At 32.6% G+C, this 25,963-nt stretch overlaps 1 protein-coding gene across 7 annotated transcripts in view; it reads right to left on the bottom strand.

Moving 5' to 3' along the window:
- Positions 1–25,963, bottom strand: part of LOC106108902 (hemicentin-1) — a 329,995-nt gene that overhangs the window by 128,818 nt on the left and 175,214 nt on the right. For all 7 annotated transcript variants that reach the window (XM_013290240.1, XM_013290235.1, XM_013290234.1 and 4 more), the window contains exon 3: positions 19,480–19,651. In XM_013290240.1, coding sequence (XP_013145694.1) covers positions 19,480–19,651 — 172 coding nt within the window. The remainder of the gene's footprint in view (positions 1–19,479; positions 19,652–25,963) is intronic.

Here is a 25,963-nt window from a genome sequence, read left to right as displayed (position 1 = left end):
TGGAACTGTAGTCTTCTGTATCTTCTACGCTTCCTAATTTTTATTTCATGTAAATTAGGGAGGTCTACGAGTAGTACATATTATCAGTTCGATGTCAAGGGTTAACAATAATTTTCAATTTTTAAATATTAACAATGCTTGGAATTATAAAAAAATCGTTTATTTTCTTTATTGTAGATCACTATAATATCCTTACAGTTGAGGCACATTGAGAGATAAAAGGCAAAGAATAGGCGTTCCAACAATGCATTTGTCCGTAATCGATTTTGGACAATTAGTGGCATACGATATCGCCGAGTACGGTCAGCACAGATGGTACAATCATTGCGATACGTGTCTTGTTTACGAAGTATGGTACAAGATATGACTATAGTACAGGGTAATCGTTTAAATGGCTTTTCTTTGTTTAAAATGACTAATCGGTGACGATTATTTTCGACGATAACGACTCAAGACTTAATTCTGTTCTTCGTAAATACATTTATGTAACCGAGTTTCTAAAAAATACTACAAGTGATTAAATGTTTTTTTTTTGTTATCAGTACTTTAAAGGAACTGATAGTCAAAATAAAAAGGTTAGTGTTCTTTACATGTCACGGGTACGATACGAAACAGTATTTACAAGGTTAGTTAATGTTAATCTAAATTTTACTAAAGAAAAGTATACTTGAAATATAAAATCAAAATAGTTAATTTTTAACGTAGACAAAAAGGACACTGTTTACTCGTAGATAAATTTTTTCGCATAACAAAACTGTCAGTTTTCTAAGACGTTTAGAGCGCGTACACCTTTGACTAAATTATCGCACAACTGTTTAGTCTCACTTTGATTTTGAGCTTATATGGATACACTACACGATTTTTAATTGTGCAACTAAATAGTTGATGGCGAAACAATTGACAATCGCACAACTGTTGTGCGATAGTATAATCAAGTGCGCGTTCTTAAAGTCGTGACGTGTAAAGCGTCGTAGACTAGCTCACTTGGTTTACATTTTTTATCGAAATCTCAATGGCTACATCCTCCACAAGGGCTCTCCAGCTGTTTTTATGTAAAGTTTCGCTTCAGGCTTTCACTTCAGTATTTACTAAAGCCTTAAGGCTCCGTGTGTGGAAGGCGACACTATTGAACTTACAAAAGAGCTCGCTTCAATTTTATTTTCACTCTGCTATTTGATATTGTAGGATACGTTTAAAACGGTTTTCTCCGTCGTTTTTTAGTGCAATATTAAATAAAAAACAAAAATTCATTGCTATGAAACGTCACTGTGTTTTAGATGAAAATTTTAATCAAACAGCGCCATCTATCCATTTAAATTATGCAATTTAAATAAGCTACATATAGGACGTTTGTTAACAAATTACTACAAAAACAGTCTGGAATAGCACATTTCCTAAGTTTTTTTTTTTAAATCAGCTCAGACGAAGTTGGGAGTGAGATTTAGTCTAATTATTGATAAAATTGGGATGCAAGCCACAGCTAATATAACTGGCTATATATTTTATAACTCCCACGTTCAAGCCATTAGGACATTAAAACCACTGACATCGGCCGGTCTGGGAATTCGTCTGCGGTCTACAATCCGTCTGACTCGGATCGATTGATCCCGCCTTTTAATACCAATGTTGTGTATAAAACATATTTTTATGTTATCGCTTTCTTTAATTAGAAATTCGTAGAAAGTCTGATATAGAAAAGTAACAGATCATAGAAAATCATTGAGCTTCTAAAAATGAACTGTATTATTAACTAGCTTTCGCCCGCGACTTCGTCCGCATGGAAATAAACGATTCATAATCGAGTAGCCTATGTGTTCTTCCATACTATCCTCTACGTCTATGCCAAATTTCATCGAGATCCGTTCTGTCGTTTAGTTTACAAACTCTAACAAACATTCATCCATCCATCCATCTAAACTTTCGCATTTATAACAGTAGTAAATTTTGTTAGAATTTGTAACCTAAATGGTGTAAAAAGAGTAAAATCTGGAAGAACACAAAGACTACTTTCATTTATTTTTACTCCATACAAATAGTCGAGGGCGAAATCTACTTTATATTACTTCAAAAAAGATAACCTTTAAAGGTCATTTAAAAATGTAGTTAAATTTAAACAATGTATGCATCTTTAGGGGTTTAATTTGTACAAGTAATTCAATTACTTGAGGCTTAATTAAGTACATAGGCACGTCTTTAGGGTATACGCATAGATAAGCTAAATGTCTTATCATAAATCTTCATACGTGCCCGTTATATCAACCGTCTCTAAGGAACAGTGCATGTAGTTGCTTCGAATATTCATTTTATGACCCTTTTATGGGACAAGTTGATAAATTGTGTAGTTTTTTCATTAGACAATTATTGTAGGAGTTACTCCGTGAAATAAGGTTGTTGATACACCAATTCTTTAAGTAATCTAGATGGAAATACTGAAGTCCATGGACCTGATATGGTTATGATGATGGTGAGAATAAAGTTAAGAGTACAGGTTGAAGAGTAAATGTCTAAAAATAAATTAGAACGACTTCTTATGTTCTACAGGCAATGCCCTGCGAGTAGTTCCAAAAGTAAAAAATATAAAAACATAAGATAAATGTACGTGTATAATCATGAAATATGGTGCATTTTAACATCTACCAACTAGCATACATAGTAAATGAGATAATCTAACCATCCACTTTACCTAGACTCGACCACAAACACTACTCTACCCGTGGACTATATGGGAATAATTCCATATTATGTTTATGCGTAGGTACTAAGATACATAGACGAAATTGAAAAAAAAAACATATAACACTTGGTGTTGCCCGCGACTCCGTCCACGCAATATTAAGATAAAAAGGAGCCTAGAATATGTCAGCTACACTTCAGTGAAAGTCTGATCGAAATCTGTCGAACCGCTTTGGAGATCACCCAGAACAAACGCGGCTTGCGGACAGACAGACAAAAAAGTTTTAAATGTAATTTTTGTTGTGAGCAACGCCAATACATTATCTTCCCGAAATCTGGAATTTTTCTGTTGATATTACAAACAGACACTCCATTTTTATTATATGTATAGATTTTCCTACAAAATTTCTTGGAATAAATTATGTCGATTTCACATTCTGAATATGAAATGGTAAATGTAGTTAGTACTGTTTAATTTTCAGGAATAAAACGTTAAAAAAATTAACATTTCTTCATTCATATAATTGTTTCGAAAAAGATACACTGAAACATTCTCATGAAAATGTTAAATTTTTCAGGACTCCATACGGAATTTTCAGTACAAAAAGAAAAATACAACCTTAAAACACTTCCGGACGCGGTCGAGAGTACGGTAACGGTGGTCACGTAGGCTTTTTACGTACTTCCGGTTGGCCCTACTGAAGCCTTAAATATAAAACTTCGGAACGTTTTTAGCCTTTTACCACCTTGAGCAAATAAATTATATCCTGAAAATATGGTCAACACATCTATGGCTTTTTGCTTTCAGTTAACATGATAATTTCACTGTTGGTTTTATTTTTTGTTTGTTACAAAATAAGTGGTTTCTTTGAGATTTATTTTACTGTGTTTTATATTAAGACTTTAATCGGAAAATTATGATATTGAAAAATAACCCATTTTATTCTTGTGAGTATGAGGAAAGGTCGAACTTAACGCGATATAGTTGTTAGAGGCTACGTGTTTCCACCCAAATCAACCTTTTAAGGACCCATGACCTTTTCGAAAAGCTTTCACGATACTATATTTGAAAAATAAATTTTCTAAAGGTGTATAAATTAACTTGTAGATACTTAAATATAACTTAATAAAACATTATCGCAAGTACAAATTGTCGGTTATATTAAGTACATATGAAAATACGAAAAATTTAAAATCACATTGGTTTAGTGGGATTCGATTCCAAGACTTGTAGATTACAAGTCAAGTGCTTAAACCACTGAGCCACCGAGGCTCTTTTAATCTGAAAACGTCAAATTAATTCGAAATGCGTGACACATTGATATATAACAAAGCAGTACATCTTGTAAACACATGTTCATAAATTTTGTATGTTTGTATATAATTTGCATTCGGTAATGTTCTCCGAAACGTGAGATGTTTAAAGAGGCTTATGTAATATCTTCCTTATAGATGTTGAATCATATATAATAATTTATTTATTAATATTATAATAATTAAGAAATTTGGCACAGATATAAAACAAAGTCTGGACTACACAGGTTCAGCCAAGAGAAATGTCCGGTTCCCGAGAGATACGTGGCTTTTTCTTGTTTACATAGTTCGTATGTTCTGTAACACCAGCTGGCGAAGTCACGGGCAACAGCTAGTTGTATATAATGACCTAATTTTGTAAGTAATCGAAATTAGTAGAGCACAAATGTGCTCTTGCTTTGATTCCTATGAGCGTATGTGCAAACACTACTTGATTTTTAGTTGTGCAACTAAACAGTTGAATTCACTGAGAAACAATGGACAATCACAATAGTTGTGCGATAGTTTAGTCAAAGGTGTGCGTCTTAGCTTTAGTCGATTTCAAATAAGAAATTGTAAAATAAAACAAACCTCGATTGCATTATGAGTTTATCACAGACTAATTAAAAACAGACATTTCTGTATAATGTTTTACAACTATCTATAAATGATATTTTTCAATAAATAGTAATTTGAATATGTTTTTTTTTAATTTGCTAGTGTTTCCGCCTACATTACTGTCACACGACAAACGCGATGCTTCACTGAATCCTGACTCTGTATTCGCGGTGCGGCATACTATTTGTTTAGGTTCAATGTTGCTTGTGGTACAAGTTATGAACTGGTAGCGATATTAAATTTTTTATTATTATTTTAATCTCATATATTCAATACTCTGTGAAAAATGCTGTCGTAAGTTTTAATTAAATTTAGATATGGATACATATTATAAACAGAATGCGTTGATTTTTACTAGCATTATTAAGAGCTTATATTATTATTGTTATCAATTTATGACGTCTCTAAAAATTTATTGTTACATATATTGTCGCTTGTAACTTGGACCGTGTACAATTTATTCAAGTCTGCCCTTAGGGTGACAATAAACAGCGGGATTGTCCGCACCTACCCAAACTGTTTGGTCAACGCGCACTGAATATTGGAAAGTGTTTATTTACGTAGCGATTTAAAAGATTCCCCCTTTTGTGACCTCCAGCTGTGTTGCCCTATTATTTTTCTTTTTCATATCCCGTCTTTATTGTTGTGAGACAGTTAAAAGTGGAGGCAATAATTGTATATTATAGTACACTTAACCCTTAAATACATGATGATTGATGCGTTTATACATCAGTCTTTTTTTCCTGACACAATAGACTATTTTGAAATATGTTTTTTTTTCTTTATATATCCCTAAATCTATGTTCAATTTACTACCCATTTCAATGATCGTAAACACTCGGCTTGACTAAATAATTGCACAACAGTTGTGCGATTGTCGATTGTTTCGTTTTTTTATAATAAACAAGCGGCGAGAACACCGAGGTGGTGAACGACGCCCATCCGCAACATCAGAGGAACTACAGCTGCGTTGCCGGCCAAAGTTTAGTCAAATGTGCGCATCATTTCCATGTTTTATTATAAATAAATCGACAGTTTAAATTCATAGTCAGTAAATATTCAATGGAAATTCGTAACTTTGTATATAAACGTCAAATATGAAAGTATTTTTCAATTGAATTGAAAATTGCAAATAAATCATTCGTCATTTGCAAAATATGAAACGCTTCGAGTTGCAAGCCGGTGATATTACCGATATTGCGATATCTGTCCACAAGGCAAGTTTGCATCCACGTAATACAAAACGTGTTTACAATCAACCTATGATACGAATAAATTGAAAATAACTAGCATTTAAATCTTACTTTGTACTAATATTATAAATGCGAAAGTTTAGATGGATGTTTGTTAGAGTATGTAGCCTAAACTGCTGAACGGATCTCGATAGAATTTGGCATAGATATAGAGGATAGTCTGGAAGAAAACATAGGCTATCTGCTTTTGTTTTTTTTTAAAATTCACGCCGACGGAGTCGCGGGTTAAAGCTAATCTATACTTTTATAATAAAGCGTAAACACACACTTATTTGTTGCCTAAGATGTCAGCAATTACAGCATATTTTGGAATAATTCTTTTGTTAATAAAAAGCCCTACACTTACGTCGCGCTTAAGTCTATATATTTTCACGCTATTAAACTTAGGGGGTAAAATTTTGGTTAAAAACCCTAATGTGGGAAAGAGACCATAAGTTGCTGTCAACATAAAGGAAGCAAAATTGCCATGGATTGTCATGTCATGTCATTTTGAAATTTACAATTGATAATTGACACATGTTAACAATAAAATACTTGACACTAGCCCAATCCGCTGAGGGAGAGCCATAAACAAGAAATAGAACATAGAACAATAAAATAACATTTTCATAATTTCATGCGGATGAAGCCGCACGGGATCAACTAGTATTGTATAAAAGATAAATGTCAGTCTTTTTATATTCATAACTAGAATTTCTATGAGGTAACAATTTTAAGATTTTCGAGCAAAATAATAAAATACAGCAGTATTTTGTCGTTTTATATTGATATGCTTAAAATATATTTCTAAATCGCTTTGTAATTATTCTGAGGGGATTCTATTCGTAATTAAAGCGAAAGGGATAACCGCACATTCAAATATAAATACGTCGAAAACCTTTTGAGTGGATCGTATCCGCGCAGTCGGCCGGCAAATTCCGGTTCAATCCAGTAATGTACGGCTCTAACCGGCCTCTGATTAGCTACCAACAGATTGGCAGAACTAACAAACGGGTTGGAATTAAAATTCGCGAATTAGTTATCGATTCTATCGAGCCGTTAGATTGCTTTTAAGAGTAACCCTAAGTGTGTATTTTTTTAATATCCACTAAACTGAGTTCAGATCAGAAATTTGAAAATGTTTGAAACATCAAGGAAAGATATGAAATTAATAAATTTGAGACAAAGTAATGATGTAACAAAGAAGCTGATTGTGTTCCTGCGTCAGAATTTTTATTTTCATATGTATTATTGATTAAAAGAAACCTAGTTACAAATAGTATTACAACTTGGACAACTAAATATTGATTTTTAATTTTTTTCCCAACTGACTCAATTTGTAATGTTTTCCGTCCGCATAGTTGTAGTTTGCAATGTGACTTGTAGCCTAAACTACTATAGCAATTTTGACAAGTGAAGTTTTTTTATTAGCTTCCTAATGTAGACAAACCTTAGACGGACGAAGGAAAAGACGTATACATAGACTATTTACCCTCCTTATGCGTCGCATTCACCATTAAATCCACTTTTCCTTCCCATCCTTTTCTAATCTATTTAAGGTATCAATCGATTCGTTTTCTCTTAATTTCATAAGGGTTATTTTTTTTATAACATAAGGTGGCAAACGAGCAAGCGAACACTAGAATTCGCCAAAATGATGAAGCGACCGCTGCCCATAGACATCCGGAATTGCAGATGCGTTGCCCATCCTTATACGACGGAGGAGGAGATGCACATAAAGAGGATAATTCCCCTTCCTATGCATCTCCTCTCCTTATAAGAAAAGGATGGTAAAGAGAAAGCGACTTAAATTAGGTTAGTGGGAATCCTCTTATTTAATTAAATAGCTTTATATAGTTTAAAATCGTTACATTATAATTAGCAACGCCATGCAGTTTTGATCGACTATTATCTCTTGTAACATATCCTAATTGGATACGTCTCTCGCAGGTATTAGCTGATATTCGGGCGCAGTTTGTTACGCCAGTCAGTTCCGCTGCACTGATATCGAATCCCTATAGTGTAACTAATTGCGTTAAGACTTTAGTAAAGAGGATTACAGCTTAATATATAAATCAATGTGTATTTTATTAATTGACTTTTGTATGAAAATAAAATAGAATACAATAAAAACAAACTTCAGATAGATTGAAGAATAATAATAATGCAAAAGTACTTAAGAATACATCCTAAACTGTATGTTTACTTCGTGAAAATTATTTTGGAGGTAATCTTAATATTATGAATGCAAAAGTTTAGACATATATGAAGCCTAAACTGCTGAACGGATCTGGATGAAATTTGGCGTAAACGTCCTCTACGTATTGTCTGCAAAATCATTACGTTTGTTTGCATACTTTTATGTTAACGGAGTCGCGGGGAAAGGTAGTAATATCATATAAGCTGTTAATTCTTAATTCATCTTTAGGATTCTATTTTAGTTTTATTTTTCTTAATTCATACAAGAGATATGCGTGTCAAAGTAAAATACAGTACATTATCCAAGCAAACGGCTCGCGGTACATTTGCGGCCGACATATCACTGTGCTGTTTATTTGCTCGTAAACTCGACTCGTAAAAATAACTTTATATTCCTCTGTACCCACTATTGGAAGACCGTGTATATTCAGTTTAATTGTGAAAGTAAATTATTTAAACATACTAATATTTTTCCCGTAAGATATCTCATTAGTGCATGGTTTGACAATCAAATTGTAAATGCACATCTGTTGTGCGATTGTCGATTGTTTCGCAGCTAATTCAACTGCTTAGTTGCACAACTAAATAGTTAACAGTGATAGACCCCGCTTAATATCTTCGCACGAATGGGCCGACTCGCCCGGTGCAATACCACGATCACACAGAAAACAGGCGTCAAGTGGAAGCAATTCCGCGTTTCGTTTGATGAGTGTGGTGCCGGAGGCCTAATTTTAGTCTCTTTACCTTTCCACCCTTTTCTTAAGAGAAGAAGATGGGAAGGAACAGTGGATTTTACGGTGGAGGAGACGCATAGGATGGGGAAAGTTCCTCTTTATGTGCGTCTCCTCTTCCGTCAATTAAGGGTACGCAACGCATCTGCAATTGCGGATGTCTACGGGCAGCGGTTGTTTTCCATTTCGGTGGATTCAGGTAGCCGCTTGCTCGTTTGCCACCTTATATTATAAAAGAAATCGAGTAGTGTGCGCACCTCCATATAAGCTTATAGGAATCAACGGGAGACTAAACAGTTGTGCGATAGTTTAGTTTCAGGTGTGCGCACGCTCTAAACATTACATTGTGTATAAGTTTTTATCAGAGTAAATAAAAAAAACAAAATAAAAAAGTTGTTATTCTTAAACGCCATCCTTTGACCCGATTGAATGCGTTCACTCAACTGGAAAATTCTGGTTCAATCCAGAAATGTCCGACTCAGTCTGGTAATTAGGTGCCGCGTTCAAACCGAGTTATAGCATCGAGCCGGGACTTTCGACATCGGTTTATCACGGGAAATTTATTTTCAAACGGATTTTCTCGTACTTCTATGATTTAAAAAATCTTTTAAATCGGGTTAAGATTTATTTTTTCAATTTTCTTTAACAAACATTTCTTGGACCAATATACTGCGTGACAACTAAATATACACTTAAAATCGTTACTATTACTGTTAATGTGAATCTGGGTCACTTAAAAAATTGCTGATCTTGTATTAATAAGAAAATAATAAAAACATGACATTTTTGACAATATGATTTTCTTGACTTTCAACGTGTTTGGTGTGCTATACATCAAGTTTCTTATTCGATCGTAAATATTTTCCCATTCCTCTGTAAGAGAGAGAGAGAGAGAGAGAGAGATAATAAGACTTTTTAATATCTTAATTTAAATAGTATTTAATTGTCTATTAAACAGCGTTTAATTTATCAAGCTAGTACTCTTATTATGAGAAATTTAAAGATTTTTGTTTTAAGAGACACGGATTCAATGCTCTTGAGTGTAGTAAAGTTCTACATTCAATACGTTTCCTGGGCTATTCATTAGACCATTAATTGAGTGTACAATGTCTTGCAGCAGTATTGGCAATACAAGGCAGTATTAGATCGATTCCAAATTGTCCTTTACACTTCTATAGTTCGGAAACTGGGTCAACTTCAAATGTTATTGTTTACTCAAACTATTGTTAGTTAAGTGAATATTTTACTTACAATTATATCTATACATACAAGGTAATGTTAAAGGTATGTTTTGTTCGCTATACATAACTACAAAATATACTATAGGACAAAAAAAATGACTACTTTTTACAACAAATAAAATTACAAGAAAATAATTTAAAATATTAACAAAGTATGAAATAAACACATAATAAAAGATACAAATCTCCTAAATATCTAATTTTATATACAATATAAAACATGAAAGTAGTATCATTAACTTCGACAAGAGCGTGCGCGCATCTTTGACTGAAATATCGCACAACTGTTGTATGATTGTCGATTGTTTTGCAGCGTTCAACTGTTTAGTTGCACATCTAAACATCGACTAGAGTGCGCATACAAGCTCATAGGAATTAAAGCGACATAAAACAGTGCGTGCTCTTAATAGTGACAGATAGTGTAACAAAATGCCCGATCACCGACAGCTCCGGAAACCGAAATCTCTTGTCCGAATAATTGCAGTGAACGTTCAGAGTCAATTTGTGGAGAAATTCAATACCGCACGTCTCGAGTTAGGATATACAGAACTGTAATAGCTGGGTAATAACTGAGAAACTTCTCTTATATAATTTGAAATATTATTTTTAAGATATACAAGTTATCCGAAAATATTCCAGCTGTAATCCTTTGCCTTTTTCTTTTAAATGAATGTCTTTAATTAAAAATACAGATACGTCAATTCCCGTCACTTATTCACTAAGACCAAAAATACCACTTTAAAACACCGTAAAGCGTTCTGAAAAACAATTTTCTCTGTTGAGTGCACACATACATCATTATCGAACATTGCATTCAGTAAAAGTCAGTAATTCACCGAGAGTGCGCATTATCCAAATAAACTGTAACTCGCTCACTCGAGCCTACACAATATTTATTCGCTCGTAAACTCGGCCAGTAATAAAAATAGCTTTTAATGCACTTTTTATGGCCACGAGTGTACCGCATTGTGCGCCGTATTATTAACATGCATTAAAATGCAATACACTGTTACGTTGGTTGGAATGGTTTTATAGTTGACTGAAAAATGTGAAACATGGAATTTCCTGAAGACGGAATAAAAAGCTCGATGCATTTAAGGCTTTTATAAAAGTTCACAAGAAAAAGATTACTTAGAAGGATTTATCTTCACCGTAAGAACGTCGGGTAAATTATGTACATTACAGGACAAGTGCTTAAACCACTGAGCCACCAACGTTCTTTCACGATGTTCTTACTAATTAGATAGATGGATGTTTTTTAGAGTTTGTAGCCTAAGCTGCTGATCGGATCTCGATAAAATTTGTCATAGAAGTCTGGAAAAAAAAACTTAGGCTACTTACTTTTCTTTTACTTTTTTAATTCGACATTGACGGTGTCGCTAACCAAATGCTATTATAAAAATATTTACGGAAGAAACTTAAGAGAAATAATTCAACTATCTTCTAGAGAATAGTCTAATTGTAAACACTATCTTTTGTCAGTGCGAAATAGAAAAAAAAGTAAGAAACTACCTACTCAGTGAAAATATAGCTTTTTACAATACATTAGGAACCTATTCAATGCAAAGTTTTAAAAATAACAACATTAGTATAGAAACCCGTTTTTGTTTATTAGTTATAGTGTCTGTTAACGTCATTGTTGAAACAATTTTGAGTGACATAAGAGCACATAAGATATACTAGCCGTGCACTAGTTAGTGAGCTTCAAACAAAAGCTTTCACTGCGCTCGGAACAGATTCACATCCAAAAAGCGATGGTCGGCACAAATCAAAGTCAGGATGAAACGTAACCCTATAATACCGGCGTCTAGCTAGTTACACTCAAGAGCATTAAATCCGGGTACCTTAAAAAATATAAATGGTATCTTAATAAAAATAGGTGTTTAGTAAAGAATTAAATACTCCTTAAGGTATTATAACTTCTTCATTTCTCTCTCTCTCTCAGAATGGGATATTAATGGGAATAGTAAAAGAAACTTGGTGTACAGTATACTATATCACATCAACGCAATAATGGAAACAAAGTAAGGCAACACAAACATTAAAATTCAATAAAATATTGTTATACAAAATTGTCACGTTCTTTAAGTTTTTTTTTTGTATTTTTTAGCAATGAAATGTTATAACTTATAGATATTAAAATTTTATTTTAAAGAGTATAATTTAGTCCATTAAACACCGTTTATTAAACCAAGCAATCCCAGTTTTCGAGATTTATAAGTTTTTTAAGCGACCCGGTTTCAATGCTCTTGAGTATACCTAGCTTCTGGATTTGTGCCTGATTTATATGATATCCCTCTATCCTGGACTAATCACTATCATGCTCTATCTCCTTCCCACACTATCATCATTAGATCTGACGTCGAAAAATAGATTTCTACTGCTGCAGGAAAGAAAATAGATTCTTTGAGCAAACATAAAGGTTTACATTACTTTAAAGTTAACTAACTTTTGCTCGCTTCGACTTCGCTAGACTTAGTCTGTGTGAAATAAAACAATGTAAAAATAAGCCTATGTTACTCAGTGATTACATAGCTATTTTATGGTAGAGGAATTTTTGAAATTGCCCCAGTAGTTTTTGAGTTATTTCAATACATATAAAAATATTCCCTCTTTGTAATGTTAAGTATAGATTTAGACTAGGTATAGATAAATGGATTTCTATAACAGTTTTAATAGACGTTTTTTCTATATAAATACGAAAATAAGCAAGTATAACAAATTATTTTAAAATCTATATCTCAGATTTTTTTTTATTTTAATCTGTAACTTACTGAGATCCGGTCTAATAGGATATTCTTTCAACCTTAACAGCAAATATTAAAGCAAATAGTACAGTACAAGGCCCATTGTGTTACGCACTAAACGTGTTAATATGGGACGACTGCGCGTATTGTTGTGCCGAGTGTATTCGCTGTATTACATTACGCCTTGCGTATTGAATTGCTTCCACTCAATGGTCAACTATCAATAATATGTAACGGTAAGCATTGATTATATGTACTTTGTACCACCCATTTAGTTCCAATAGGTAAAACAAGATTAGTACTGAAATTTAAAGTATAAAAAATAATTTGTTGTAAGTCTTAACAGCTCTTAATAGTGCAATTATTAATGTTAAGTTATTTCAAAAGTTTGTAGTTAAAAGTGCAATTTAAAATATTTATAAATGGAAGACCGTGATCTCTGCTTCGCCTTTGAGTTTCATATCAGTAATTTTAAGAAAAGTTCTTGCATATTTTAGACTTAAAATATTGTAATTGTCTAAATTGTTGTTAATCGTCTATCTTACTTCTTCTTCTTCTTTGTCGCTTGAGTCTTTGCAGACTCGTCGTGGTTATCACGTATCAGTGACCTGCTTCACAAGACGCCGCCACTTCTCCCTGTACGCTGTTTTTTCGCACATTGATGCAAAGGTACGTCCATAGCCGTTCTAATCTGGTCAGTCCATCTTATGAGCGATGTTCCTCTAAGTCTGGTGCCCTCCACCTTACCCTGTACTACCAAGCGTTCTATGGACTCGTCATTACGCCTGCAGACGTGACCAAAAAAATCTTACTTCTTACTAATATTATAAATGCGAAAGTTTAGATGTATGGATGGATGTTTTGTTAGAGTTTGTAGCCTAAACTGTTGAACGGATCTCGATGAAATTTGGCAAAGATGTCGAGGATAGTCTTGAAGTACTCATAAACTACTCACTTTTGTTTTTTTCAATCCACGCGGCCGGAGTCGCGGGCGAAAGCTAGTAGATTATAATTATATTCTATTAAAATATAATAATAGTTCAAAGGTAAATTGTATGAGTTATAATAATGTAATAAATGGTAGCATTAAGTATAATCTTGGTAGAATTTACTTGCACTGTGGTAGTAATTTTGCGATGTGAAATTACCGCCGAGGGCAAAAGCACATTGTACGCCTGTGGACTATTTTGTCCATTCCCACATTCATTAACTACTAACCTTTTAATCGCATGAAATTAAAAAAAATAGTAAACAACCTGTGTTTTCTTCCAGCTATAATTTTAACTTATTTTTAAACGTAGTTATTAGTTTATGTGACAAACTCTTATAAGACTGTCTACTGAAACGACAATAAAATATATGATAACCTTTTAAATGGTACGGGAATATTTAAGCTACAAATTAAAATAAAATTTTGCATCTGAAGTTAATTGTTTAATATTAGTTTCAGTATTGAAACGTTTTTTAACAAACCAATACGACTTAGGGTCCTTCAAGAAGCGAGCCTACAATTTCCTCAAAGGCCGGCAACGCATCTGTAGTTCCTCTGGTGTTGTGGATGTCATCGTCGTTGACCACCTCTGTGTAGCCACCGCTTGTTAGCCCCCTTCTCTTATAAAAAATAATAATAATAATAAAAGTAAAATAGATTATCCCCCAGAGTATGTACTGGCGATAAGAGAACAGGTAACCGCTCATTACGAAACTACGGCAACCTTAATTTTATACTAACTTAACCTAAGCCTCGTTTCCTTAACTATTACACTTTAAACTCAGTTTAAACTGCGTTTAAAGTGCGCGATTAACACTAATTAGGCCATTCCGCGCCGACTGGGCCCAGTTTCACCGGATATAGTTAACATTCGAGTTAGTTATGTGCGACAAATTACGGTTACACTTCGTGGGTTAACTTTTATTCTTGCAGTTTAGTAATAGAAAGAGTAAGTATGACCTACTTAGATTACATAAGTAGAGAAAAATTACTAATGAATTGAATTTTGATGCATGCAACGGCGGATCCGGGAGGGAGGTCATGGGGGTCATGACCCCCCCTGAGCTGGTTGGTTGACGAAATATATTTACATATTTTGACAAGCTTTTGACTTGACCACGACTATGTGACCCTCCCTGGCGAAAAGGTGGATCCGCCTTTGGAAGCATGTTATCATCGTCATCATCTCCCCTGCCTTATCCTACTCCCGTAGTGTCGGCGCACCGGGTTTTCGTCTTCCAAAGCACTCTATCATCTCAGTCATCAGTCCCTTGTGTAGATTGAAAATTGTTTTTTTTTTTTTAAATTATGCCATAACTGACTACTCGTGTATTTTGAATGCATTTAAGTTTAACTTGACACTATAACTTGGCAGTAACTTAATACAATTCGTGAACTAATCCGCTAAATGAATCAGTGGTGGTAAGTCAGCGCCCCCTGCCCCCTCGCAGCCCCTCGTACCCGTCTTCTGACTTGGCCATTCCGCTTGATATAAATTTAAATTTAACCTAATAATAATTTTCAGTAGTGGTCTAAGTCAGAGGATTGTATTTTTAAATATAAGAGACCCACCTTCGATTAAACTATCGCACAACTGTGTGCGATTGTTGATTGTTTCGCAGCTAAACTGTTTAGTTGTGTATCGAGTAGTGTGCGCACTTCCATATAAGCTAATAAGAATCAAAGTATACTAAACAGTTGTGCGATAGTTTAGTTTCAGATGTGCACACAATATCAAAATAAAACTGACAATTATTGTAACATATTATAATAATAGGAATAACGGATAAAAATAATCTAAAAGTACACGATGACTTTTCATAGTAAGTTTTATTTCTGTTACAAGTTACATCATACATCCATTTCTTATTCTTTATGCATAAAAGGCATATAATTTGTTTATTTAATACAAGTTTTGTTACCGCGTAGAGCGTACGTCATGGACCATACGTGCTACGTGACCGGTGCTACACCGCTACGACGCTACGAACACGTAGCGACATTATCAGTAAGTTAGTTAATGGAATTACATCTCTAGTTTGGTCAATGCTCGAGTTAAGTAAATATTGTAATTACAATAATTATCATGATTTTTGTTGTAATATTAGTATGATATAAACTAACTATCTTTGATTTTATCTTAATTAAGGCGACTTTTTAACCAAAGATGTCCGGCTCGAAGGACCAAAATGTATATCATAAAAGATTAGAAAATAAAATTATTTTAAAAGGATACATTTGTATTGGTAAAATATGTACAGAAAAAGACATAGAAAATACGTTGCCATTGACAATGTGTTCTAATTTCAAAAACAATAAATTCTAACTTTTTTCTAATGGCTTGAAATCTAAAAACATATAAAAACTTCTTGAACAGATGGATACAAAAATAAGCTAACAACATTTTTAGTTTTTGTTAACAAAGAGCAGACCTATTTGTTTTTTAACCACATTATTTAATTGTGACGATTACTTAAAAATTACACAGGAAAAGTTAAGAGCTTCTTTTATCTTTAAGGAGAAAATAATTAATTTTAAACACGATTTCTTTATATTTTTATTTAAAATCAAATAGTCTTTCAATGTTACTTGAAGTTTTAAAATAAATAAAAAATGTACAATGTATATTGTGTTTTAAATTCTGCCGGCGAGCAGTTGCTGGGAAAGTTTAAATGTTTTGTTAGCGCAAACTATAAATGTTTCGTTGCAACTTAAAAACTCTTTACAACTTGTCGGATTTGAATGTAAATTTCACTGTGAAAGACTTTAATTCAACAACACTGACGATTCACTGTTTTTTGTAATAAAAAAAGCTATTTTCGTTGAATATAAAAATACTAGCTGATCCCGTGCGACTTCATCCGCATGAAATTATGAAAACTTTACTTTATTGTTTACATTTGTCAAATTATCAATTGCAAATGTCAAACTGACATGATATAACAAACCTTGGCAATCTTGTTACCTTCATGTTGGCAGCAACTTATGGTCTCTTTCCCACATTAGAGTTTTTATCCAAAATTTTTTACCCCTTTAGTTTTATGGCGTGAAAATATATAGCCTAAAGCGTGTCGTAAGTGTAGGGCTTTTTATTAAAAAAATGACTATTCAAAAATATGGTGTAATTGCTGACATCTTAGGCAACAAAGAAGTGTGTGTTTACGCTTTATTATAATAGTATAGATTGATAATATTAATATATAGTTTGCGAAGTTAGATATTTGTAAGAGTTAGCCTAAATTGCTAAACGGATCTCGATAAAATTTTGTTTCAATACATAAAAAATACAGATATGGTAATTATCCAGACTAACTACTAACATATTTATAAGTTACAGAAAAAAGAAAATCATAACATGAAATGTGCATTTTCTTTCCAATTTGTATTCAACAAAAGTTTTATAGTTCTTTTGTCTTTTAAAAAACTATAAAATTTAAATGCAAAATTTTACTTGAGGCGTATTATTTTGTCGCAGCCGTCCGGTAATAACGGACAACTCCCGCGGCGCAAACGGATGAATATTTAATGTAACTAGGATTACTGTCCGTTAAAATAGAACTGTCCTGTGTTAGGGACAATATGCCAATTGGTTTCTTACCTTTGTTTTAAAAACTGTTGCATGGTTACCGTTATACGTGAACATGGTTCTTTGTTTCACCTTTCTATGACTGTTTATGTCTTTTGCTGGGTTTCTGAGGTTTCCCAATATTTTGTTCTTATCTAATCTCATTAGTGTTAGATTAATCGAAGTTTTAATGTAATAAAACTCAATTCACGTTAGTAACTTGACTTTAGAAAAGAGGTTTTTAGAGGTTTTAAAAATCCATTTTTTAAATTTATGTTTTCACGTATCCTGGATTGAATTTGCAAATTTCGTTTCTTCGTATTCACTGTTTATTAGTTTTTTAAAAAAATAATGTTAAAATCTTAATGTAATTTCTTTTACCAGTTCTTTAAAATGAAAACACAATAGAAAAGTTCCTATAGAAATGCGATAAAAATTTTAAAAGCCAGTCAAGACTGCATTTCAATACCGGATAACGTTCGAATCGAAACAATGGATACAGTCCCAAGATAGTTTCCATTATCAGTCGTTAATAAATCCGTCCGTGCCGTCCCTTCCCGTCCCGTGAATCGAGGGGCGTGATTACGTGTGCTAATAGAAAATTTATTTCCATCGGCAACGGGTGTCTGTGAATTTTAAATAAGAATATTGATTCATTATAAATGCATTGCTTTCGAAGATTTTCTATAAACGCTTTCTATACTACTGCCAGGAATATTTCATGAAGTTAATTGCGCAAACAAATTGGGGAAACACTTGAAATCCGATCATTTTAATATAGATTGATATATTGATTTATGTACAAAAATATGGTGACCACATAGACTAGGATAGTAATCAACCCTTATGTGAGTGACAAATAAAACACCTTTATTAGAGTGACGAGGTACCCGGGTACCTCCATACAGTTTAGACGTAATGTGAACAATCAAGGTCTGTTTTAATGTTACCCACACTTTGAATATTACTATTTTAGTAAAGCTAAACAGTTGACGAACTGAGGTGCTTAAAGCGGGGGAGGGGTGGAGTGCAGTACATGGATTTTGGCGCGCAAGAAACACTTGAATCCATTCAATGCATCGTGCTTGATATTGATGCTTGACTGTCTACGGTGTATAAGAAAACGCCTTTCAATTGTTTTCTAATTCTCATTTCGAAAATGCAATATCATTTTCAGTAATAAGGCCACGCTTCTACTTTAAATTCCATTAAAATTTTATTATATTAACGTCTGATAGTTGTATGCAACACTTACGAAATGATTGTTTAAAAATCGTTACAGTTATCGATTTTAGAAATTCTTATAGTTTCTAGGAATAAACAGCGTTTATTTATTCATTCCTCGTCATATTCAGTTTATTTTTAAAACAGAAAATGTCAATTCATTATTTACTGCCAGTAAGCGGCTATTTCCTGCAACGAATCACTCCGATTTAAAGTTACACAAAAGCTTGTTCTCAATTCACTGATTCGAGAAACGGTTTTGTTTTAAACGAACTGATAGTTTTTTTTTATCGATGTCTCGTTTTCAAGTTGTTCGAATTGATACTGACAACAAATAGATTTTATCGTAAATAGAAACGAATGATTGAAACAGCATACTTAATTGGTACGTTTCGATCACATTATACATTCCATTAGTTTTAGAATGTCCAGAAACTTATTTACTACAAAAATAGTTCTTATAACAAAACCTATAAAGTTGAATTTGATTAATGAAAACATCGTTGTTTTCAGTTGTGAAATAAATGGTGTGTCTAGACAGGATGACATTTTGAATATTTCTATTATGGATTAGTAATACTGTTCTTTGTTTTTATATTTCCTTACCGAGGGTCTTTTCTCTCGACACATAGAAATTATATATGGTCTTTTATAACGAATTTAGTCAAAAATTACTACAAACTACAAAAGCAATACATTTTTAACATCGTAAAGTGACTAACTAGCGATTGGGCACCTAATTTAGTGAAAAAGGGAGTGAACCGTTGCCCATTAAAATCTGCAAAAGCCTATACATTGCCTACCCTTAATCGATAGAGGAGAGAATGCACAGAAATCGTATATTTCCTCTTACTATGTGTCCTATCATACTTTTCTTGTAAGAAAAATGATGGAAAAACTTATTAATGCACATCAAATGTCTTTTATGTAATAGCATATTAAAACAAAATGATTAACAAACATACCTGTCCATCATATCACCCTCAGGGCGGTTGATGGCGGCGTCTTTTGAAGCCGAGTACACGTAGACACGGCTGTCTGCTTTATACCATTTGACACTGTGCATCTCGCCGCACGACTTGCCGTCGATACGACATCGTAGACGTGCTGTGTTGCCGACCAGAGCGGACGCGTGATCTGTGGATAAAAAAAATGAGTAAATTCAATTGTATTACGTGAAAGGTGACATGATCAAGTAGTGATGACTGAGATGACGGATGATAGAGTTATTTGGAGGACGAAACCCCGGTGCGTCCTACGGGAGATAAGATGAAATGAGATCCGTAATTATGGATGAATTTTGTTACTGTTAAGAGGTTAAAATAAAGCAGAAATAGGTGTTAAAAAGCCGAGAATCTAATCTCAACTGTTTTAAATGAAATACGAACTTTTTTAGTGTTAAATTTGTATAGATCGAGTCTAAAATACCGTAATATGTTACGTTAATTGTACGATATAGTTACGGAATTTTTTCACAGTTCATTGTATAGTAGAATACAGAAAATTAAAGTTATATGTAAAAATTCATTGCTCATACAAATTCGTGGTACAACGAAAATGAAATTCTTCGCTACACGTTGAAAATTGTTCTCTTTTAAGAAATTAATTTCACCGTTTGCTGGAATCGTAGATATGAAAAATATATTAGTCTTTCTCTACGTGGAAACGTAGAAATTAAATTAAAGATAATATAATGATACATTTTGCATCTTTTATTTAGAAATATTATACAGTTAATTACTCTATACTAATGTTATAAATTATTTAAAAAATGGGCGGACGACATAAAAACACTGGAGGGTTATTTTGGACAAGGAAAGCGCATAATAGCCGAGAATAGGAGGAGCTAGAAGAGGCCTATGTGTCATGGATACGCCGACAACTAGTCTAGGATAAAATTAATATTAAAAAAAAATGATAAGTGTTACCAGTAATTGTTAATGTTTTTTTTAGTTTTGGCAATAAAGGCTTAATAAAATGTTATAAATGCGAAAGTTTGTTACTACAAAACAGCTTAACAGATCTCGATGGTATTTGACAGGGTAATAGAACATAGCCTAGAGGAACACAAATACTACTTACTACTATAGGTTTTGTAAAAAAAACTCAGTAAGAAATTACTTACTTTATTTTAAGAGTTGGCTTAATGTTGTATAACAAAAAAAATTCACTAAGGGACAGTTTAATTAATCATTATAATGCAAATTAAAAAAAAACATCTAGTTTAAAGTAACCACGCAATCTACAGACTTTAAAACGGCGTATAGTTTAGTCAGGCACTTGATAATTATAATCATGTTGACGTGCACATAACTATATCAGCCGTTAAAAAGTCCGTAGTCTCCAGGGTCGATATTGATAATGTAACTACAAGACTGATAGTGCAAACTCAGTGCCAAGGCAGTGACTGAACAGATGATCTGCCTCCAGAGATATCGCCGCGTCACGTACACTGCAAATAGCGAGCCAAAAGGATTGCCATAACAGATTTTTAGCTTACTCTATACTTATTTTATGTACCAAATAACTGGTATATGGTCAGTTATATTGGTACATTTTTAATCACGCCGTAGTCAAGAAATATGTTGTTTATTACTAGTTACTCGACATTAGTAATAATTTAATATAGCCTATGTTTCTCACGGATAAATTACCTTTCTAATGGTGACACAATTTTTACAATCGGCCAAGTAGTTTTGGAGTTATTTCAATACAAAATACAAATCTTTCCTCTTTATAACAATACTATAGATATAAATCGACTAAACTATCGCACAACTGTTTAGTCTCTAGTGAGATTACGCTACTCGATTTTTAGTTGTGGAACTAAACAGTTGAAAGCTGCAAAACAATCGACAATCGCATAACAGTTGTGTGATAATTTACTCAAATGTTTGTTCTAAGAAAGAATCACTTTTGTTTTCCTATATTTTAATGTAACATTTTAATTAAATCCCCAACATACTAGCGCTGAGGGTCTGGTAGCTTGTTAAATGACATTTAATATATCCTCGCTAAGGTTTACTGCTTTCGGACTCAAGTTTAATGTTCTGCGGTCATTAGCTCCGTAAATTTGCGAAATTACAATGGCTTTGTTAACTATGAGGTTTCAATGCTTTATTTAAGGAACTGTTTGTTAGAATGTTTGTGTTTTTAATTATGGTATACTAGCTTTCACCCGCGACTCCGTCCGCGTGGAGTTACAAAAGTAAATAGCCTATGTGTTATTCTAGACTAGGCTCTAGATCTATGCCAAATTTCAGCCGTTTAGGCTACAAACTCTAACAAACATCCATCCATCTAAACTTTCGCATTTATAATATTAGTAAGATACAAGATTTAGCCACAACTAAAAATGTTACCTACGTGTAAATATTCTTTGCTAATTATTATTTTTTTTAATTTATGGCACGTTTTATAATTTTATACTCTTTGGTTACAAAAATGTAAGGGGTTGTTAGGAGTGATGCTTTTGTAAATCGGAGCAGAGATTAAAAGATAATTAAAAGAAGTAAATAAATCGTTTAATTCGTTATAGAAAATATCGTGTAACAAAAGTTAGTATCTCCTGTAATTAAAAACTCAAACGCAAGTGTATTCCCGTGCTAAATATATTTATTTATTTATTTATACAAACAAACATACAATATCACAATTCAATATAATTTTACAAATACGTTTCTCTCGATTTTTTTTTACTTCTAATTTTAAATTCTGTATTTTGTTCAATTATATGTATATCCTTGGCTCCTTTACTAGGTTAATCCCCTGTATTAAAGGAGCCAATGACTTCCCTTAATTTGTGTAATATTATATCAAAATTTAAAAAAAAAACAAAATAGATTCAGTAATTCGCCATTATTTCATATTAATTAATAATAAAAAGTTATTAGTTGGGTAAGTATGCAGGGGTAGGTGTGTGCATGTGCTAGAATGTGTGTTTGTGTGTTGGCATGTGTGTATGTTTGTATGGTGAGTGGTTGTTAATTTAGATGAATTTAAGGAGTGTGTACATAATAGTATATTAGTTGCTTATTTAGGAAAATATATTATAAAAACAATAGCAATTGTATTGTTTAATTCACGAACAGGAAAAGCATCTTAAGATTTTCCCTCCAAAAACAAGTACATTTCCTACCACACGTCAGTATATTTGAGAGGTTCCTTTAATGTCTTTTTTGTTGAACACCTGCGTAGTTTCTTAGAGTTAATTGTGAGTGTGTTTTCTACACAGAATTGCTTAATAGCTGTAATTTTTTGTATCAGTTATATTATAATTAAGACATAGAAGTGATTTTTTTTAATAATAGCATATTGTTTTAAAATGTCTTGTTAATATTTGAATGACAAGATTTAAACCCACGACCACGTGTTTAATTACACTTTTAAGCCTTGCTTCTTTAAATAAGATCTCAAAGGAGTTTTTCTCTAGTCTAGACTTAAAAAAAAATATGTTTTTTTTTTCTAAAATCGTTAGAGAAGTTGCCAGTATTTATGTATTAACATTAGTTTAAACAAGGTTATAAATACGTTTAGTATCATAGCAAATTTGTAAATTGGATTCACCAAGGGTCAAAGTTGGCCCACAAATTGTTACCGAGATTGCAGACCCTCAGGAATATGGATTATATGAGTATTATTACATTAAATAGTAAATTTCTGTTTAGATTTAGTAAAACAACTTTACGATACAAAATTGCATATTAACAATAAAACGTAGAAGAAGATGACGTAGGGTGTCTCAATGATTACATGATTTTTACGTATAAGGTTTTGATTAAATTGCATCACAATATTGCGCTTTTTAAGTACACTAAGCTTTAACAGATAGCATAAAAATAACCTTTTAGCTGCTATATTGTAAAAAACGTAATGTACACACTTACAAAACGATTGTAGTCTCTGCCTATCCCTATTATAAATACCGTGAATATTGTCCAAATATAATTATTTTATTAAATTAAATCTATTTTCAAATTTTGCTATAATCTTAACATTAAATTTAAATTATAAACAATAATCTATACTTATATTATAAAGAGGAAAGATTTACTACTTTTTATAAGACAACTTAAAAACTACTAGGTCAATTTAAAAAATATTTCTCCGTTAAAAAGGTAATTCATCTGTGAGTAACGTAGGTTATACTTTTTAATATATTTTAATTTCAAGCGGACCAAGTCGCGAGCAACAGCTAGTAATAAATATATCCGTAACATAACCCTTTAAGGTTCTAACGAAATTGTACACTGTAATAGAATAACGGAAGACGTGGGATTACGTTTAGCCTCTCATTTACATTCCCAAATTAAATATAATTTGGGTCAGCAGGAGCCCACAAATTGTGTTAATAGCGTCGGCTCGCTGGACAACTTGTTTACATAAAGTTATTGAAGGTTTAAGACGAAATGTTGCCTTGTAACTTTGGTAAATATTTCAGAGATCCTAACACGAAAGAGAGAAAGGATTCGTGTACACCAATGTAGTACTTTTATCAATGATGTTACAAATGTTCGTGCTATGTCCTCAGATCTAAAGACATATAAAACAATCTACTAGCCTCGAGTTTGACTTTTGCACAAAAGTTCTTATTGTGAGTTTTAATTTTTCTTTCATAAAAAATCTCTACCTTAACTTCCTGTCATCGTTCATCCCTTAAACCAATTTCCGTGAGTAGAAGTGTAGTTTGGTCCATTTATGTAATATATTACTTCGTTTATATGCTTTATTACATTAATTAGGCGAAGAGCATTATACTAAACTTGTACCAGGTAAAGTATGTTGTACCGATAGTTAATTCGAAATATCCAACAGCAATAATTCTAACTTCCAGTTAAACGACTTTCATTAGTAGAACCAATCCCGCAGCACCGGTGAGAGCGAAACTTGGAAGTCGCGTTATGCCTCAACAGCTTGTAATGGACACAATTTCTGCACTCAATTTAACAAGATGGTTTTAGCTATGTAACTTAGTATCTTAGCACTTGAGTCATAAATTACTATACAGACTCTGTTATACTGTGCCTATTAAACTATTACACAGGATTTAAACAATACTTAAAGCCTAAATTAATTATTAACAATTTAATAGCGTGTTTTAAATTGATAACAACGCCATCTAGTGCTTAGTACCTTTATTTAAATCTTGTTACGTATTTATTAAATTTAAAAATGTTTGTAGATTTCTGTTAATTTAGTAATAGTACTTTTAACCATTCCAACGAAGCTCGTGGCTTGTGCTAGAATATGGTTTACGACAATAGTAGGATAGAAGAATTCGAATCTTCGACCGCAAGATCGGTAGTTAGTACCCCAAACCATTAGGGCTATAGGCGCTTGTTGCTATTTTTACTGGTTATTATTTAGATTTTTAATTATTTATACAAATAATTTATATTTCAATGTATATAAATATTTAATTTTAAAACCATATATGAAGATTTTTCTTTAGCAAAATGAAGTATATATTTTTCAATGTTTACCTTACTCGGTAACATTTGCAGTACACAAAGTTGATGTAATCTCAAAGGAGACCCTTTTAAATCACATAAACATCATCCCTTACAATTTGAGTTTTATATTAAAAAACTTTGTTAATTTAAAACCGACGTACACATTCCGGAGAGATATTTTACAGTAGATATTTTTGTATCTTTACAGTAAAGCGAATAATTATAATTAGCCCTAAAAAGTACGCCTTTTCTCTAACTATGAAATTCTGCCGTAGAATCTATCTTTAAACATTTTTTAACAACAAGTTATACACTGTTATAAAATTTTAAACAAAATACTCACAGTAACCTTCTGCTGTACACTGTTCTGCTTTTTTTCACGATGATGTCAGTCGACCAAATAAAAAAAATAGCCTATGTATTCTTCCTTACTGTCGAAGGAGTTTCTATATGTAATTTTAGGTTGAATGCCATTTGCTAAAAAGAAAAAATCAAATTTTAAAGTAAGAAATGTAAAACATTTTTCATTTGTCTTTTTCTGTAAATGTTACACAATACATGTTTCTTTGCTCGATTTAAAGTGATTTTTTATTTAAAACCTAAATATATGGTCCTTCGCGCCTCATATATTACAAGATAAAAATATGGAATGTAAGCAGATTATAGAACTGCAAGCAGAACTCAAACAAAATATATTAAAAGCACAAATAAATTTCAAGAAGTCACCACGTGAAAGAATTACTACAGCCTATGTGGAAGCAAGATTAAATACATTAGAATTATATTGGAGTAAGTTTACAAGCAACCATGAACAAATTATAACGAAGACGGACAAAGCCGATAGATCACACTGTGAATATTTTGAAGATGATGTCTATTGTAACGTGGAAGAAAGTTATTACATTTACAAGGGTGAGTTAAACACAGCTTTACTAAAGTTGAATCCGAGGCCATCCTTATCTGGAGAAGATAACAAATCTAAGCATGGAGACAATGT

Source organism: Papilio polytes, unplaced genomic scaffold, assembly GCF_000836215.1.
Source record: "Papilio polytes unplaced genomic scaffold, Ppol_1.0 DF821400.1, whole genome shotgun sequence".
In the NCBI taxonomy this organism is placed as follows: Eukaryota; Metazoa; Arthropoda; class Insecta; order Lepidoptera; family Papilionidae; genus Papilio; species Papilio polytes.
The sequence above is the reverse complement of the archived record's forward strand: the minus strand, read 5'-3'. Positions and strand labels throughout refer to the sequence as shown.